Source organism: Haliotis cracherodii, unplaced genomic scaffold (genome assembly GCF_022045235.1).
Source record: "Haliotis cracherodii isolate W230 unplaced genomic scaffold, xgHalCrac1.p SCAF_10, whole genome shotgun sequence".
Lineage (NCBI taxonomy): Eukaryota > Metazoa > Mollusca > Gastropoda > Lepetellida > Haliotidae > Haliotis > Haliotis cracherodii.
The window spans coordinates 31722138-31742045 of NW_027266265.1; the positions used below are offsets into that span (position 1 = coordinate 31722138).

The following is a 19908-nucleotide window of genomic DNA, read 5'->3' on the forward strand; positions in this document are numbered from 1 at the left end:
GAACTGCAATGTCTGATGTCATGCTGCAGTCAAATACTCCAGTTCCAAGTGATGCAGCAAGAAAAACAAACAACAAACAATTAATTTCCTTTCATCATACATAAAAGAGAATTCACGTGTATTAGTAAGTCATGCAGAGGATGAAGGGGACGCTGACATTATTATTGTTCAAAGAGCTGTGGAGTTGGCAGGGAAACATGAACTAGTCCATGTCATTTCTGATGATACTGACATGTTCGTCCTTCTGATACATCATGTGGATTCCCAGAGCAATGTTTACATGAAGACAAGATCAAGAACTATGTCAATAAAGAAGCAAGACGTTGCCTAGGAGAACAGTTGTGTCACAACCTTCCTTTCCTTCATGCAGTATCAGGTTGTGATACAACATCTTCCTTCTTCGGCTTTAGTAAATCTAAACATCTGGATTATTTCACTTCCGCAAAGCAATAACACGAGAAAGTCACAGTTTTGGGGGATTCATCTGTTCCTATCAAAGAAGTGGGAGAACAGTATGTCTGTGGGCTCTCTGGTGGGAAAAAAAACGAGAAACTTGATGAGTTGAGATTCAAAAGTTCACAAGTGTAGAGCGCAGGCCTCCAACAAGCCGGGCATGTTATTTTCATTGTCTAAGGGTTCATCTGCAAGTGTCAACATGGAAATCTCTTAAAAACTGTTTTGGACAAAGAGACACATGGCTTCAAATCAGTTGAAGGGAGTATAGTCCCAATTATAACATGCCTCCAGCCCCTCCAGAACTCTTGAAGGAAATAAAGTGTTCTTGTAAATCATCTGACAGACTCTGGACATCCTGTAGTTGTGTTAAAAGGGGGATTCAATGCAGCATCCACTGCAAATATATGTATGTTTGTCGCTTACAAATTCATAAATACAATGTATGATAGTATGAAAGAAGTATGAGGGAAATAGCATGTCACATTGTAATGTGTCATGCATGAATGTGGTTTTTAGAAATGTATCTACATACATATAAGACTTCTAATAATTTCAATAATATTCATAGTTCCAGTTCATATAGCACACTCAAACATTGTATATGGAAAGCAATGAAGTTTGTCTTTTTATGTGCGTTTCATTAAACTTAAAAACTGCAAAAAATCTGTTGTTGTTATCCTTTTTCTAAACTAAAATATGTAAATTATTAGATAATAACAATAATAGTAATAATAATACAAATTAAAAATGTTTTTTAAACCATAATTATAGCCAGTTTGCTTAGGGGATACAAAAGTTATTGATATATTTTTAAGATTAACAGACATAATTATTAAAATTATGATAAAAACTATTCATAAAGACATGTACATCTAAATTATTACTTTGTTGATCTTTGTAAGCTTTCATGAGTGCATTAAGATTTGTGTAACATTGTGATATGATATCACATTTGTTGCAATTTGGCCGAATACAGGCACAAGTATAGGTATGATAGGCCTATTTTCAAATGGCTGTAGAAAATTTTCCTCAAGTCTGAATTTGTCAGGGTTTTGTGTGTACCATAACTATACGTTAAGGAAACATAAAAACATAAAATTTGGTTGTTCCATAAACTGTCCGGGTTTTCGACCATTTCTACTGGCCTACCTTGCCGAACAAGGCTGAAATTCCTGGGTTCGATCGTAGCGCCACCAGTGGCTGTTATGAGTTATGCCCTTTCTATGCCTCGCCTATGGACCAATCAGATTCCACCTCTTGTATCACTTGCATTTGCTTCAAACAAAATGGCGGCGCCCAGTCAAGACAATCTGATCGACAACCAACATCTATATTGTGATAAAACGGTTCTTACTTCGCCAAAATGCATCAAATCACTTGAGCACCTTGAAAAAACATGAAAAGATTTGGAAAATATCTGTTGACAACGAGTTGGCGGTGCATATGCTTTGCAAATATACAATCGACCGAACTCTGAACTCTGATTTTGATTTCGTTGTGCTATTTTGATTGGACTATGCATGGACTCATTAGTCCAGCCAAAATCTAACTCCATAATACCATCCTAGTTCGGCAAGGGTGGAAACTCTCAGTTAACTCTCTTGCCCCTGGAGGATGCCACTGACCATGGAGGAAGTCTCCAGTTGGTCAGTATTGAAACATGTGGAGAATACAAGTGGTGAAGGTGTGGCTTGAGGTTTTAGTGCAACTTACCAGTAGTTCCGTTGTCATTTCAAATACAATATAGATCACACCATATGGTACGACCAGGGCATATACCTGAGGCCCGCGTATTGGGTCTAGCACATTTTCCGTCCTTTGAAAAACAACATCGGTGATCCTTTAAAACTGAAGTATAATGAAGATTCATAATCCTCGAGAATATAACTATAGAGGCGAAAAGGGAAAGCTAACAATGATGACATAACCAGCATTTTGTTCATTCTGTGCTTTTATTCATAAACTATGGGATAAACATGAACTATAGAATAGTGTATCATGGTGCACTGTCAAGTCGTGGGCTGTGTCGGGGTAGACGGGGTCTACCACAACCTTCGTCTAGTCACCGTCTGGCGTCTACCTTTCATTGCATTCACATATATACAACTTACAGAGTGGGTGCTTTCCAATTGAAGATCGCCGACCCAGCTAGGTCAATTGCAGGTGGGTTTCTAATACAAACGCCATGTTGTGAACATCAGTGTTTATGCTACTACTACACTGTGTATACCACAAAAAAGGCAAACATGTGTTATGTTCCTTGTTTGTATCATTAGTATTATCATTATTATAGTAATGATTATCACCATCATTGTCATCAATACCAGTAGTTGTGGTATCAGAGGTTAAATTATGCCATTCGTGTTTTTGCGAACACATCTAGTTCTATGTGCCTTTGAGTAGTGATACTTCATCTGTAAATGTATGAACGAGTAAATCCCTCCGCACTAAGTTCGTGCAACATGACTGTCAATTTGAAAGCAGGTTATTGAATTAAGTTCAATTTGAAATACTAAGAAACATTTAATAAAACACATCTACGGTTATATTTTGCAATGGGATAGTCACGTGAAAGAATATTTATGGAGTCCTCTCAAAATTGGCAGTGATGAACTGTGAGCTTGAGATGAATGTCAAATATATCAAAAGTTAGCGCCCAAGTGTTCTAAACTCTGTCTAGCAGACCGGCAGATTTTTACAACAGATTTGTGAAAACACATCTGGACTAGGATATGACACTGGCAAAATCAATACATAATAATTCTATAATTTCCCAACATATATAGGATGAGCGGGACACCCAGGCCGATGACCTTGAAAGACAATGGGGGGGGGCGGGTTCGTGAATACATCAATGTAAAAAAACACCCAATGACAAAGTTTTTAATCTTAAAGTAGAAAGTACAGCCCATGACTAGAGAGTATCTATCCATTCTGCCTAGATATCACCCGTCGCTTCAACTTTTTGCTAACTAAAAGGAAAATAGTCTGCTCAAGAAAATGCCATAACAACCTTGTGGCCGAAGGTCGTGTAACCGGAAGTTAAACAAACTGTGACACCTGCCGTCTATTTGCCATTTAATAGAGGTATCGCAGGAACTTTTCTCTATGAGGAATTAGAGCCATTTCTCAAGCATATCACATCAAAATTGTTTGTACAAAAATCAGACCATTTCAAGCCAAGGATTATCGAGAGCAACCGAAGTTTACCGTTCACCTGAATACCACGAGAGTTCCGCTCTGTGTGGCGTAGCCTCATGCCGGGCATTCCCAAAATGAATTTATGTTTTTAATTTAAAGACAACAAACGGCTTCTATCATTGTCTTCCCATCTTATTTAATAAATATTCACTCAATGTCATACGGTTTCAAAACCGTATAAAATCAGGCAAATGTCAATTTTGAACCCCGTCCAGGAATTTTCTTCAACAAAATTTGCCTCAACAAAGATACTCAATCATCTGGTGTCAGCTACTTTGTAAATTCGGCTAGTCTCATTTATCGTCGGTTTTTAACGACCTTTAACAGAACTTAGTGTTCCTACTTGAACAGCTCCGACGTTGGATCGACATTTTCCGTCCAGAGTCAGTAGGTCCGGTGAGACAATCGGAACACCGCATCGCAAGGATTGTTTTCCGAGTTTCTCTGAACGTAACAAGTATCATATCACAGACATAACGATCGGACTAAACATACATTAGCATGCTTGGCGACAGCAGATTCCAGTCATAACGTTCTCGACTCAACGTTGAAGTCATAATTCAAGCTTCACAGTCAAGATATACATTTGTAACATAGTACACTAAGGTAGACATGTACCAAACTCAGTAAAAGTTGAACACGAGGAGCCCTCGCGCTACTCTGATGGTAGTCGCTCGTGCGACATATCTCTTACATTTCTGCATTATTCGTAAATAAAACATTTGTCAAAATATATACTCTGGTAAAATAAATGTTGATATATAACTATATTACACTTTGTTACAACCAAGCAAACACTGCTGTGACGTCATGAGGAACTATCGACATTTACACATGTTGGACTCTCAAAAGATTCCGTTCAAACACACTAAGTTAATAGCTGCGCACTCGAGATGCAAAATTTCTGGCTGAGACCTCTCATGAAGTTTTTCTATTTCTAATAAATAGCTTACATACAGCACGGTACGGGTAGAAAGAAATTAGAAACTTGCAATACAATTATTCTGAATTCAATTCGTTGTTTGTATCATGACAAAAAAGAAACATTTCAAGGATCCGAAGTGCTTTTCACATCAAAGTGCTTATCAAAGGTACCGTACATGCATGTAGTATAGACTTCCTTCAGTCATTAAGTACCAGTCCCAGGCCATAAATATGTATACTGAAAGTTGCTTTGACATTTTTCCTCTGTGAGCGTACCAACTGGAAATTGATGAAAATATAATATTAATTGTCTGAGCATTGAGAGATCACTCGAGTCGCGAACTAATGATTGCTGGTATATGTGAATATACCACGCGACAATCCACTATATATTCTGAACATCCATGGCTTAAGCAACCAAACGAGTATTTATGGTAAACTTCCACCAAGAGTTATCTGCCCCTAAGTGTACATCCTTTGTTGATGTAAACGTACAACTTACAACTTCATACTATCAACTGATAACTATAATTTATATCGCCAAACTTCTTTCATATCATGTCCAGATTCTCCTGAACATACGTGGTTATAATTACGAGGAGCATGGACAACTTGTAACAATGGCCGTTCTCAATGTGGAAGTTCCGCATCAACATGGTCGAGACAAATGAAGTTCCACTGGATAACTCGAACATCCCTATCTATGTACAGATTCCGGATAAGGAATGCTAAGATGATTACCAAGCGGATACTTGGATATTTTCCATACAGCTAGCCTATTGACGCAGCTGATATTCTGATGTGACGTGCGGCCCATATATTGTGAATGCATTGATTAGGGCGGCGACACGCTGCTAAACAGCTGAGAGGCTATCGAGGCACGTGGCGGGCTTATTCACATTGGATCTGACGATCCTGCTTTAACTTAAAATATAAAATCAATTTAAAAAAATCAATTTTGAAACCGCAGAATATTATATTCGACAACATGTTTAGCTTCACAATATTCTTTCTATTTATTATTCGCAATTAATAAAACTTGCATCTCGTTTAGACATTTTTGAAATTCAATAGTAACAAATTACATAACCACCGCGGAACTATCGGTAATGCGGAAGCCATGTCATATCCCACGGCTGTGTTAGTAATAATTATCACCACGTGAAAGCGAATTTGGATGAAACAAATTTACTTTAAAGCTTCATTGGTGTAAGTCATTTCGAAAACTGTGCAGTGCAGGCTATAATATCCTAAATGTAACAAAGAAGTTTCCATTAAAAGACAACTAGGCATTTTAAAATTGTACATCCGGACAATGTACAAAATGTGATTACACGGAGACAACAAGCACAATGTCTATTCATCAATATACATGTACACAACAATGGAGAAATTATACAACACAAACCTGGGCCGTTCCTCAAAAGCAATCTTAGCGCTATGACGACAGCAACTCCCACATGTTAACAGAGACGTACGGCAATCGTAATTCTAAGATCGCTTTGTGAAACTGGTCAAACAAAGTGATCTCAGAGTGACGTAAGGCTATGTTGAACTTTGGAATTACAACAGACTTGGGGCTAAGATAGCTTTGTGGAACCGGGCCCTGGGACCTGTACTCTGTATAATAGCATACCCGTAGGGGTGAACTTGAAATTATTGTGCATTATTGTATTGAAAAGAACCAAAATAGTGTTTGTGATAATTCTATACATATTCAAAGAAATAAAAATGTGCCAAAAGATTATTTACATGCGGTGATATATTACTTCGCGTGGACATATCCCGTCCGAACCTGAGATTGATTGACGTTATATAGGTCATGTGACTGTAATGAAGCAATGCTGCAGGATACTTGTCACGCGATTAGGGTAATACTGAGTGACGTCATCCCATGACGTCACGACTAATTGAGCGCAATATAATCAGCTTTTATGTCGAGAATGCTAGGTGTTTGATATACTATATCATCTTTGGTTTTTTCCAATTGAAAAACGGTCGACTTTCAAATATCACACTCCTTTATCTCGCTATATCGGCCCTATCGAATCTATTTGAAGCATTCCACCTCGATATAGCTGTGTTCATGCTCAACATTGGAAATAACGAACTGTTGAAAATAGCAAAGCACTTTTTACCCCTCAGCTGATGCGATGGTTTCCCTTGATTTTCAGCTATAACCAGGGTTTTTTTCTAAAAGGTTCATGGGAGTTTGTTTGATCGGGAGTACATACTGTGTGTGTGCCGACAAACCATAATCCAGCCACCTCCTCCCCTGTAAAACCAAGCTATTTTATTGAATATGCAAAGCCATTAAAGGATAACATTACAAAAATGAATGCGTTCGTACGTTTAAAATAATTTCCTATTTTTCAGAAGCAATTTATAAAAATCAATATTTCTAAAAAAAACTCCCTTTGTGAGGATGAATGGTAAGTGAATGGCGATGGTTATAGCTTCAGCAACTAATGTGCCAATAGGTGCTTGATTCGAAACACCAAGTGCATTTTATGTGGAAACTCATTAAAGAAGATTATGTCTCCTAGCGAACGGACTATTAACTCTGTGTTGGCATCATTACACAACACTGATGCGGAAGGATAAAACATTTAAACTCGTCCGACTCATTTTTAAGTCTTGGGATGTCTTCTGTCTTAAATCACAGGCACATGGAATCTCCCGCCATGACATGCTCAACCATGTTTCATAACTATACAGTGCAACCCGGCCGGTTATGTCGTCTTTTCTGAAAGAATTCCAGGAATCTCACCACCTTCATCATCATCATCATCATCATCATCATTGGAATGTTATGATCGCTGTTATAGCCGTTCTTAACAAAGTAATCACTATATTCGTCCTCGTCATCATCCTCGTTGGAGTGTTATGACAGCTATCGTCATCACCATCTTCGGAATCTCACTATAACCGTCGTTGATATTAACACCATCATCATCCCCATCATCGAAATTCCATAAACCACCGTCGTCACGGAAATTTTATGACTCACCTAGACATATTCATTATCATCACCCACATAATCTTAGTCGTTGTCGTCGTCCCCTAGAATATCTTCTTTTTGGCTATGATCTCCTTGATCTCCAGAACCTGCGCGCTCATGCTGAGGGACAGTGCTTCAATGGTGGCGATCCTCTGCCCGAGATGCCTCTGCTCCTCTTGGACAGATTTGATGCAAGCCTGCATGTCGTTGAGCCCCGTAGCCAGTTCTACCGGCCCTACCGTACACTCCTGCAGGTGGATCTTCACGAACTGTGCCTCATGCATGGCCCTGATTGCCTTCAACAGCTTCGTCCTATGGAGCAGCACCTGCGAGGACCGTTCGGGCAGCTTTGCCTTCCTCAATTTGTATATCCTGATCATCTGCTTAATAATGTTCGCTGCCGCGTGCTTACGCTTTTTGTCCAAAGCTATTTGCTGAACAAATGTATGCACATACTTCTCTGAGCGAGACTGTTCTAAGTTTTTGGCAAGGACAGCAACAGAGAGTGCCATAATTCCGACCCCCATGAGGCCGGTCCACCCCGCTATAAGGCGGCCACAGTAACTGTGTGGGAAGAGATCTCCATAGCCGACGGTAAGGAAGGTGACAGCTGTTAGCCACATGGCCTGCGGGAAGCTGGCAAGGTCGTCTTCCATGGGATTGGTGTACATCTCACACACACGGAGGTTCCAGCTATTGATGATGAACATCCCAAACATCACCGTGGTCAGCACGACACCCGGCATGGTGGACATGAGCGCACGGAACACAAACTGGGCGTTGATCTTGACGCGACTTAGAGCGCCAAGACTCTGCACTGAAGTATCCAGGAAGAGTTTACTGTGTACAACAATGAAACGCCCGAACAGGTAAAGCCGGAGAAACATGAGGATTGTCAGAATTGCGTTGACTGGGATCGTGGACGTCTTCAGAGTATTCCCTTGCCCGGCGACTGATACGGTCTGTATTGGGATATCTAAGAAGGGCAGTGGGTGAATCATACACACGAACAGCTCGAAGATGAGTTTAATCCATTTGGTACCCGTCATGGCCAGCCTCCAGTCGGAGAATCCCGCGCGGGCCATGTGCAGTCGGAGCCCTATAACATGATAGGCCACCACTGCCAGGAGAAGTGCTCCTGTGGTAGCTGAGGTCAACACACGCAATGCAGTTGATAAACCCGAGTTCACAATGGTCACTTGATTGAAAATAAGTTCTGTGTCTATTATCACAAAAGCTATCCCCAGCACGCCAAGCACAAAGCTGATGTCAACGATGAGCTTCCGCTGGCTGAGGACTTCCTTCCGCCTGCGCAGCCGGTAGCCCAGGTTGTTGCTAAGGTCTGCAGTCATGCCGCCGTAGTTTTTACCCGCATCATCGGAGATGAGCGTCTCTGTGCTGTCGTATTTGGTGTAGTTTGACGTTACCCCCAACGTCAAGGCCGATTCTTCCATCGTCGGCAAACAGTCAACACCTACAACAGACAGATGAACACATCAATCAACAAGTTGATAATGAATTAATCATACACATACATTTGTAGGAAGTATTGAGAGAGTGAGTTGGGTTGGACGCCACTTTGAACAGCATTCCAATGATTCCAAAGTGACGCAGGTTGTACACATTATACTCATTGGGGAAGTCATCGAGCCCGGGTATGTTTGTAACATCCCGAGGATCATAAACAGGACAAATATCAGATTCGAACTCACGACAAGCGGATCCCAGAATGGCTAAGTGAGCTAACTCTGAAAGGAACTACTTCGGTCACTTGGCTACCCGTGAAGAGTGTAGAGAGAACAACAAATAATATAAACATTGAAATAATTTTGGTTATAAAACAACAACAAAATCTAAACGCATAGTAAAAACTCGCCTAAGCACTAACCACCATTGTTTGTGAACGAGTGCTTATCATAATTGTGAATCTACATATCGTTTGCAAATGCAAGCCTAGTGCACTACTTGATTATATAGGTCGAATACATTCAGCGAGAAGCCGAGTTGTGTTTGTGCTGTAGTCAGCATTATGACAGCGTGAATCTCACCACGGCATGTCCTGCATAGATAATAGTGCAGCATAAAACGCACGACGGACACCGCTCTTGTCCAATCGTGTCAGTCCGGGACTAGCCGACTGGAGACTTGTGCCCCTCTCGTAGCCTTTTTAACAACTTGGTTCCTTCTTTGAGCAAACGGGTACCTAAATTAAAGTAACCACCTCATAACATCATTTAGGTTCAAAAACGAGAGAAACACATGTTTTGCAATGTAAGTTTACATGGATATTTGTTAAAATTATTTGTCAAATATTTGTTTTTTGACGGGTGTCATTTAAAACCATATTTTATTCAGTGTGCTGAAACAATTGTCACTAAGGTATATTTTTTAAATACAAACTTTACCTATCAACAAAACAATATTAAGGAGGGATTTTTTTAACCAAAATACTTATAGCCATACGCGCATTCTGACTGATTTAGTGTGTTTTCGCACATAACACTGATCGATAGAGAATGCGTTACGTTAAAGGGCGCGCGTTGTTAATGGGGGCGCTCCTTCTTGCAGGTTACCGAAAGGGGTTAGTGGTGGCAAATTGGCACGCGTTTTCTAGCAGGTTATGGAAAAGGATGAGTGACGACAAGTCACCAGCTGCGGCGTAAGGCGCTGTTCCAGTCAGCTTGACACCCCATTGTCAATCATGTTACTGATACGTTATCAGGAACAGATTTGTTTGTTTTATCTATAACGCCCCAGCTATATTACGGCGGCCTGTAAAACATCGACTCAGGACTAGACAAACCAGAAGTGTTATTTTGAACAACGTGCCACGATGATGGGGTACCATACCACGCCATCTTACGGAGGCAAGATAGTTACCTAACTGTAAAAGTCCAGATTTCACCCTTGCCGAACTGGCCTCGATCTATGGAGTTATATTTTTGCTGGGCTAACGAGTCCATACATAGTCAAATCAAAATCGAAATCGACATCCGGCTCGTAAAATACCGTGAAGATTTCGGTTGACTGCCGGATTTGCAAATCATGTGTACCGCCAACTCGGCGTCAACAGATATATATTTTTAATCAATGTGTTCACGTGATTTGATGAACTTCGCGAAGTCAGACCCGTTTTATTACAACATAGATTTGAATAATCAATCTGGTCGTCTTGACTTGTGGCCGCCATTTTGTTTAAAGCACATGTTGTGAGAGGGGGAATTTGATTGGTCAATAGGAAGGACATGGAAGGGACTTAACTCGCATTTGCCACTGGTAACGCTTTGATCGAGCCTAGAAATTCCAGCCTTGTTCACTTTTTCACTGTATTCCTTTTGAACATTGCTGAGTACCTTGTGTCCTTATATGTTCATTCCGGCTATAGGACGAGACATGTGGCAAATATTACAGCACATTCCTCTATACTGCTGTTTACATCTCTCTGAACAATATGGTGCAGTTCTGTGTTGGATACAAGGGCATAGACCTGTAACATTGCCGCGGTAGACTTAACATTGCGGCGTTAGACCTGAAACATTTCTACGTTAGACCTGTTAACATTGCTGCATTTGACTTGCTAATATTGCTGAGTTAGACCTGTACACATTGGCGTGCTAGACCTGTTAACATTGCTACGTTAGACTTGTTAACAGTGCCGTGGTAGACCTGTTAACAGTGCCGTGGTAGACCTGTTAACATTGTTGCGTTAGACCTGTTAAGATTTCTGCGTTATACCTGTTAACAGTGCTGCTTTAGACCATGCTAGACCTGTTAACATAGCCGTGGTAGACCTGTAACATTGTAACGGTAGACCTGCTTATATCGCCGTGTTAGACCTGAACATTCCTACGTTAGACCTGTTAACATCACCGTGCTAGACCTGTAACAATTCTACATTAGACTTGTTAACATTGCTGCGTTAGTCCCGTGTTTCGAACCAAAATTGCGTTGTTGCTATTATCTCTCTGTATTGAAAGGTACTGCATAGATCTGTGTTGGGCCCTGTAATATTGCTGTGTTGGACCAATACACTGCGCTTTAATCTCTCACGCCTAAAATTATGGTGCAGGCGCGTGTTGTACCCTGTAACATTGCTGTCTTGGACCCTAGGATATTGGCTCGAAGCATTGATGTGCAGCAATCCGGAGAAAGTATTGATAATTCATACAATCGGCCAAATCCTGTTAATTGTCAAACATATATCGTAAAATTGGGATAGTGGTCTGTGTTACATAAACTACACCTTAAACTATAGCACTAATACACTTCCAGGCGGAACAAATGATATGGCACATTTATGTATTTCAAATGTTTGTTTGTAACCTGTCGATATATTGGATTTCGCAAATTTGCTTTTGTCCAATTGCAATATTTCAACATGCCCCAAAACATGCGAGATGCCATGGTGAGCAGGGTGGTCCTTAAAGAAGGCGCGGTCGTTAATTGTTCCTATTAACGGTTGAATAAAAAATGATATTGAGGCAGGTATAAAACTGCGTCTGACCAAGATTCAGCGGGAGAGAATGATTGTTTATATCCAGGTGAGAACTGGTCAAGTGAACGCTAATGTTCGCCCCTCACGCTGTCACAAATGTACCCGTGTGCAAATCAATAAGAAGCCAGGACGTCCGGTCTACTTGGTAGTTCGCCTTGCCAGTAAAAACCAAGGATCTACCTTGGAACAGCATCTTAAACACGTTCTTCATCCGACGCCCCTTAGCTATTCTCGTCGGTATCCATGTTACTCGGAGTTACTCCACCTGTCGTCAGCCTGACAGATCGATCAAAACAATAATTCCTGCCATCAAAGGGTTTCCTTAGTGTGAAAATGTCAGTAGTGTCCCCACTAAAGTAATATTTACCAGGCAAAATTTCTACAAGACATATAAACACTAGTTCTGTTGATATTACCTTGTTTCGCTATTGTATAATACCTGCATTGATAATATATAGATAATACGCTTACATCTAAGATGCTGCTGAACGCTTTCATTTTCACATGTAAAAAAATTCGTTTCTACAAAAGCATCCCGTTAAAATATTTTGTTTAAAACAAATGGATTTTCTTTGGTATCAATTTGAAATTAAATGACATTGCTTAGTACAGATTGTATATTATTCTATCTGAGGGTTATAGTGCAGTACAAGCACTGTTCACATGTATTTGGAGGAACCGATGATACTTCACTATTTTAACTATTGCACTATGTTGAACATCACGTACTGTCATCCTTAAACAAACACGATCAGCTTGCTTATAATCTGATCGGGTAGGTGATTCAGTCAATAACGGTAATTAAGTTTGTTGTTGAGTATTTCTACAAACCTACCTTTGGTGTCGCCATTGTGACATGGAGAACAGCGGCCATGTCCAGATAATGAGCAAGATCCCTATCGCCTAACCTCAATTCTGAAGCACTCATACTGCTGAACAAGAACGAATCATTAAGACATTTTCTATAGGCAGGAGGTGGGAGCCTTGTCTGTGGCGCCAGATGTTGCCTGGGAGGGCTAGCTATTGACGTGACAGAGCGGTGCGGTCGATTACATCTTACCTGTTGTTGTGTGCAACAGGAGATGGGAAACAACTGCACCGAAACCCATGTAGGTAGTGTCTGTATGTACAGGTGGGGGCGAGGATGGGGGCAGGGGTGCGGGATGTCAAACTGATGGGGGATGAGGACTCTAAGGCGCTGTGTAGGCAAGCTCCTTAAAACAGGTGGGGTTGGGATGCGGGGTGGATCTGTTTTAACGTAGCCACTGTAGGTATGGTACGGGTGTACTGGTCGGGTAGTCTAGAGGCAGTCAAACTTGTAGGGGTGGGGAACTGGTTTACTGTACTTACCTGGGGGTCGGTGGGTCGGGGGTTGGTACAGGGACGGAGGTTTGAGGTTGGGGAGGTACTGAGACGGACGGTGGGGAGGTACAGGGACGGAGGTCGGAGGTTGGGGACGTACAGGGACGGAGGTCAAGGTTGGGGAGGTACACGGCCGGCGGTCGGGTTTGGGAAGGTACAGAACCGGAGGTCGGAGGATGGGGAGCTACAGAGACGGAGATTTGAGGATGATACAGCGGCGGAGGTTGGGGAGATAAAGAAGCAGACAATTTGTTCTCACGGTTACGCATAGAGCTCTAGAATAAATGTTATAAATACGGTCATCAAACCAATGTGGATACTTTGCCTTTGTAAAAAAAGGTAAGACCACTCATAGCCTGGTGTCTATTAGTTGCAATGGTTAGGGTCTAACAAGCCATTTCATATGGTGCAAATGGTGGACATATACAACATTAACACACAGGTGGTATGCTTCGCAACGCGTCAGTTTACTTCTACAGGTACAGACTCAACAAACCGGCGACTTGTGTACACCGGAAATGTGTACAGCGCGGCTGCCCTGGGGAGTGCAACACAGTTGGGCAGTTTGTCCGGAATCAAGTCTCTACGCACCCATTCGCCAGAAGACAGCCAGCTTCCTTTTCAGTCCGAGACAATTCCGATTCAGATGATCTATGACGGGGAGATTGCCCAACAAGACATACATGAGGCTGCCGCCGCCCCTTCCAACAGTTCCACGAAGTGTTGACTCTGATGGTGTCCCCCCACTACCCAACAGAGAGACTCATCAGAGGCTTAAGACTTAAAGACCATTTCCGAGCAGGGTTTTAAGACTGTTCTGATCCGCTGCCAGACATTAATCAAGGTAAACTCGTTCTCTTGTTGACCGAGAGTGTGTTATTGTAATGCCAGAAAATATCACATGAATAAAAAAAACCTAAAAGCATCGGCCTTCAACCGTTTTAGCTAATAATATTAGCGAGCGGGTCTGTACCATTTTATTTTACGGTTGAAGGTAATATGACGTGTATGACAATGAACACCATGTTTACTTTGACACTGAAGATTTCTAGGTTGGACGAGTGCTCAACAAAGGCCAGCCTCCCACTCCCACGATTCTGTTTACTCTACTGACTTGCAATTACCTGGTATTCACACCGAATGACAAAACATGCATATTTCACATGGGATTTAGCTTGCTCAGGCTTAATCAATGGCCATTATCATCAACAATAACATCATCAATATATTATTAAGACAGAGTGATAACTAGGTACTGCCCAGTGGCTGGTGGACGTCCGATTGATCTGGTGTGTGAATTAATTAATTCCGCCTTGTCAGGCAGGCTACAGTGGTACGTCAACGACGGCTAATTCTTCCCCTCAGACACAAGGATCTTGCTCTTTGTTAAACTGTCACGAGTCATGAAATTGGTTTGCGTTGCTAAAGCACAAAACGCAATGAGATGAGTTTTTAAAAGAAAATAACCTACGTAACACGTTGAGCTAACAAAGGAAACACAGGTTGATGTATTAACAGCCTTTGGCATCAGAAGAAGAACTTTGCGGTCTGTGATAGTTCCCGCAGGGCGAATATAGCTGCCGTGATTAAATGTCCTGATTATTATTTATGCCATATATGGTTTAATTCTTTGACAGCAAACGTCAACGCCAGAGATTAACCAGTTTCGATTATCCAGCGAAACAGATTCTATTGGGCATATAAGGTAAAATAGCGGACATATACAACATTAACACACAGGTGGTATGCTTCTCAACGCGTCAGTTCACTTCTTATGTTGCTTCTCCTGTGTTTTCACGATAATTCAGGGCCTGGTTTTATCTGGAAATGTTGTAAGAAGTTTTGTTTTATTTGGTTTTCTCAAAGCGGAGAAGGAACTGTACGGCTTTAAAATATGTTTATCGCGAATGTCTTGGTTCAAAACATGGCGAATCCTAAGAAAGTCGAATACTTCACGCCACAGAAAGGTGGTCAACGGATCCTATTAGAAGCTACAGGTGCAGACTCCAAAACCGGCGACTTGTGTACACCGGAAATGTGTACAGCGTGGCTGCCCTGGGGAGTGCGACACAGTTGGGCAGTTTGTCCGGAATCAAGAAGCTCAGTCGACTCGACTATTTACAGGCCGCCGCCATGTAGATGGAAGTAGTCTAATATTGATTGCATGAACAACACCGAGAATGGCAAAATCTGTATTGTAACACCGTGGGTGATAATATTAATAATGAAGTTCGGTTGAGAGTGATAATAACGTGAATGAATGAATGAATATGGTATAGCGCCACAGTCAGCAATATTCGAGCTATATAGCGTCGGAATATGAACCAGACAAACCAGTGATTGATATGATTAACAATAACCCATGCCGTCGTGGTACGTTGACACGCTATCAGCCTAGTCACCTACACCACGACAAGCATGGGTTCCTGGGACCTGATGGAACCAAGAATCGTCACAGGGCGAGAGTGACTAGAACCCAGCTAAGCTTAAAGACTTACAACAGCTATGTATTTGTTGTGATTCTAAATTGTCACTTGTGTTCATTAACTATTGACAAAAAACAGGTTAATCTGAGAGTTGAATCTTTTGCCGACCTCTACCTCTGAGGCACTTGAAGATATATATCTAAAAGCTGATAAGAAAACTGATCGATTGGAACGACTGGGCAGAGATATCACGGCCCCTCAATGCATGCGAAACCAACAAGTGTGAAATCCACATAGAAATGCTGCTGACATTCACCCACTTACACTGATTGAGTAAAGTAATGCGTAGTAAAACTGTTTCTACTGTCTGAATGTACCCATACAGCGTCAGAACAAAGAGATAGAGTATGTGTTTCATAATTTCACGTCTCCCTAAGCTCTGTTACGGTGCATGCTGCGTTGCTCGGCGCCACGAAGTAAAAGCCCAGAAGAAAGACTCGTCGGTGTCATTCAAACTATGGGAAAACCATTACGTTAATAATCGGACAACTTAAAACTCAACATGCAGGAATCTAAGACGTCTGTGTATACGACCGCAAGTGTTCCCTGACAACGAGGCTGGAGGCGCCAAGGAAGAAAGGAACCCACGATTGTGAACGGACACGTCGAACATGTGAACTCGAAGTCGTGAATAATAGCAGGCTGTGCTGAACTCGTCTGCGGTTTTGGATGAGGTGCAGCGTTTGGATGAGGCCGGATATGATTAACATGTTTAAGATGTGACCGGTTAATAATAACAATCATTGGCAACAACGTGGACCAACACGAACCATTTCTAAAAGCAATCGCATTTCAAATTTTCTCCACAATGCAAAGAAACACATGAATACAATCATTAATATGGACACATGGCTCTCTCAGAGGAAACCCCCTTCGCCCAGGACCGCTACATCAGGATTCGTCACCTTCGGCAAAGGACCACCAAGGCAACCTTTACAGCATCCGCCATACCATGTTTGAGTATGCTATAAACCCAGACGGCGAGGAACCGCCTACGAGAACGACCTGTTCGAGATGTCATTTTGGCGGTCTAACGTCGTCGACTTGGACGTCATCGGTGTCATGTCCTTCAGAGTATGACCTCAGCTGCGAAGGAGAATTGTGTGTTTCAGCGACACGAATAGATATTGATTCGTCATGCAGATAGAAGATGTCGGTTGTGTAGACGTTGACGTGAACGTTTTGCGTCAAACTACCTACAGAAAGTCAACAAATTAGGCCGAGATGGTGTGATGGCGTGGGAAGTAATCTCGCTCAGTGGCAGAACTAACATGGCTCCTGTTCAGGGCAACTTCACTGCACAACTTACAGAAGTGAAACTCTGCAGCCATTATGCAGAACGCCAACACCGTGCTCCAGCACGATAGTGCGATACCTACTGTTAAAAGCGGTGTTAAACACAACTCACTCACTCATCTCGATCACCAGAGTTCAAGCCCATCGAACATTTCTGGGGTGAGTTGGATTGATGGGTGCAACAGCGTCAAACACAGCCGCAGACTGACACAGCTGGCACTGGCTATATAGCCCGAGTGGGCCACCTTTTCATTAGGTCTGTTTCGTCCCATCATTACTTCCATGACTACTTCACCATGAGTAGATGTCAGGCAGTTCTGACTGCGTATGACCTTGGCCTTTGACTTTTGGCATGTTATGTCTACGTCAGCGACATAATTATGATAGCGTGAGTCACATGGTAACGATGACCTCCGTGGTCTGGTGGTAGAGCGTCTGCCCGAGAGCGGAAGGTCGGCGGTTCGATACCCGGCCGCGTCATACCAAAAGACGATAAAATTCGATTCGCTCCTACAATGCACATTGTTAATTCCACTCTTAAAGAATTATATGTAGCAGTTGAATCAGCCTTTGGTTCTGTGTGAAAAGAACAACGCCATGTAATTTAATTTAAATGCTTCTTTTTTAGGAATAATGTTGATTGTATAGCTCTCCAGCTGAATGCACGCGAGGCTAACAGATGGGTATTATTGATATGTTCACATTCTTCATCTGGAAATGATTTTTGTGAGTGTTAATGAATGATCTAGTAGTCGATACTTGTTTCTGGTTACTGTCTTGGTCGCCTCTGTGGTCTAGTGGTAGAGCGTACGCCCGTGGAGGGTAAAGTCGAGGGTTCGATCCCCGTCAGTGTCATAGCAAAAGACCTTAAAAGGCGATACTTGTTGTAACCCTTCCTGGCGCACGGCATTAAGGGACTAAAACAAGGACTGGTCGGCTTGGAGACAGTATACTGTGTCTGAGTGGAGTATTCATGTTAAGCTGCGGCATGGTATCTCAGTGGGCTTACAATATAGTTTGGGGATTATAAAAATAATAGAAATAAATGTAAACTCAATGATAACAGCCAAATGTTACGTCAAAACATTAATAACAGCGCTGACAAGTGGACTCATTGATAACACCACAAGCATGTTCAACCATTGATAACACCTCTGACATGCCCAACACGTTGATAACACCTCTGCAATGCCAACCATTGATAACAACTGTGACACACCAACACATTGATAACACCTCTGACATGCCAACCATTGATAACACCTCTGTCATGCCAACCATTGATAACACCTCTGCAATGCCAACCATTGATAACAACTGTGACACACCAACACATTGATAACACCCCTGAAATGCCAAAACATTGATAACACCTCTGACATGCCAACCATTGAAAACACCTCTGGCATGCCATCCATTGATAACACCCCTGACATGTCCAACCATTGATAACACCTCTGACATGCCGAGCCATTGATAACAACACTGACATGCCCAACCATTAATAACACCTCTGACGTGTCGAATCATGGATAGCAATTCTGACGTGTCGAATCATTGATAATAGTTCTGCTGTATAGAACTATTACTTACAGGACTGTCATCAAGCACCACCGATTTAGTTGTTTGACACCGCATCCGCATTATTCCAGGTATATGGTGATGGTCTATAAATAATCGAATCTGGACAAGACAATTCAGTGATCGACACAATTCACATCGATCTACGCATTTTGGGATATGGCGACATGAATCATCCAAGTCACCGAGTCTGACCACCCGATCCCGTTATTCGACTCTTTCGACAAACATGGGTTGCTGAAAATCTAATCTAACACGTTTGTTCTGATGACAGCACTGGCATATCGAACCATTGATAATTGATAACAGCTAATATTTTAGTTACCCACTAAAAACAACACTGACATTTCCAATCCGTAAGTAAGGGTAGACTTTTGACAACAGCAGAGACATGTGCGACCACTGAACCGGCATGTCGAACCATTTATAACATTGCTGGTATGTTGAACTATTTATAACATTGCAGTCAGACGAACCATTTATAATATTGCTAGTCAGTCGAACCATAAATGAAAATGCTGGACAGACGAACCATTGCTGTTCAGTCGAACCATTAATAGCATTGCTGGTCAGTCGAATCATTCATAGTGAATGAGTGAGTATGGTTTTACGCCGCTTTTAGCAATATTCCAGCAATATCACGGCGGGGGACACCAGAAATGGGCTTCACGCATTGTACCCATGTCGGGAATCGAACCCGGGTCTTCGGCGTGACGAGTGAACCCTTTAACCACTAGGCTACCCGACCGCCCGTCGAACCATTTATAACATTACTGGTCAGTTGAACCATTTATAGCAGTGTTTGTCTGTCGAACTATTTATACCATTGCTGTTAGCTGTCAAACGACCCATTAATAATATTGCTTTCAGTCGAACCATTTATAACATTGCTGGTCAGTCGAACCATTGATAACATTGCTGTTCTGTCGAACCATTTATAACAGTGCTGGTCAGTCGGACAATTTATAATTTATAACATTACTGGTAAAACGAACCATTGCTATTTAGTTGAACCATGTATAACATTGCTTGTCAGTCGAATCATTTATAACATTGCTGGACAGACGAACCATTACAACACTGCTGGTCAGTCGAACCATTGATAA

The 19908-nt window shown here is 41.9% G+C and overlaps 1 protein-coding gene across 2 annotated transcripts in view; it reads right to left on the bottom strand.

The window, feature by feature from the left end:
* Positions 1 to 2419: 2419 nt before the first annotated feature.
* The window catches only part of LOC139454308 (small conductance calcium-activated potassium channel protein-like), a 64727-nt gene continuing 47238 nt past the window's right edge, over positions 2420 to 19908 (bottom strand). Inside the window, exons 1-2 of one of the 2 annotated variants that reach the window (XM_071235936.1) lie at positions 12913 to 12990; positions 2420 to 9056 (exon numbers count right to left, since the gene is read on the bottom strand). In XM_071235936.1, the coding sequence (XP_071092037.1) occupies positions 7645 to 9036 (1392 nt within the window). In that variant the 5' untranslated portion in view covers positions 9037 to 9056; positions 12913 to 12990 and the 3' untranslated portion in view covers positions 2420 to 7644. Of the gene's footprint in view, positions 9057 to 12912; positions 12991 to 19908 lie in introns of those variants that run through there. The other variant, XM_071235935.1, reaches the window with a different exon arrangement.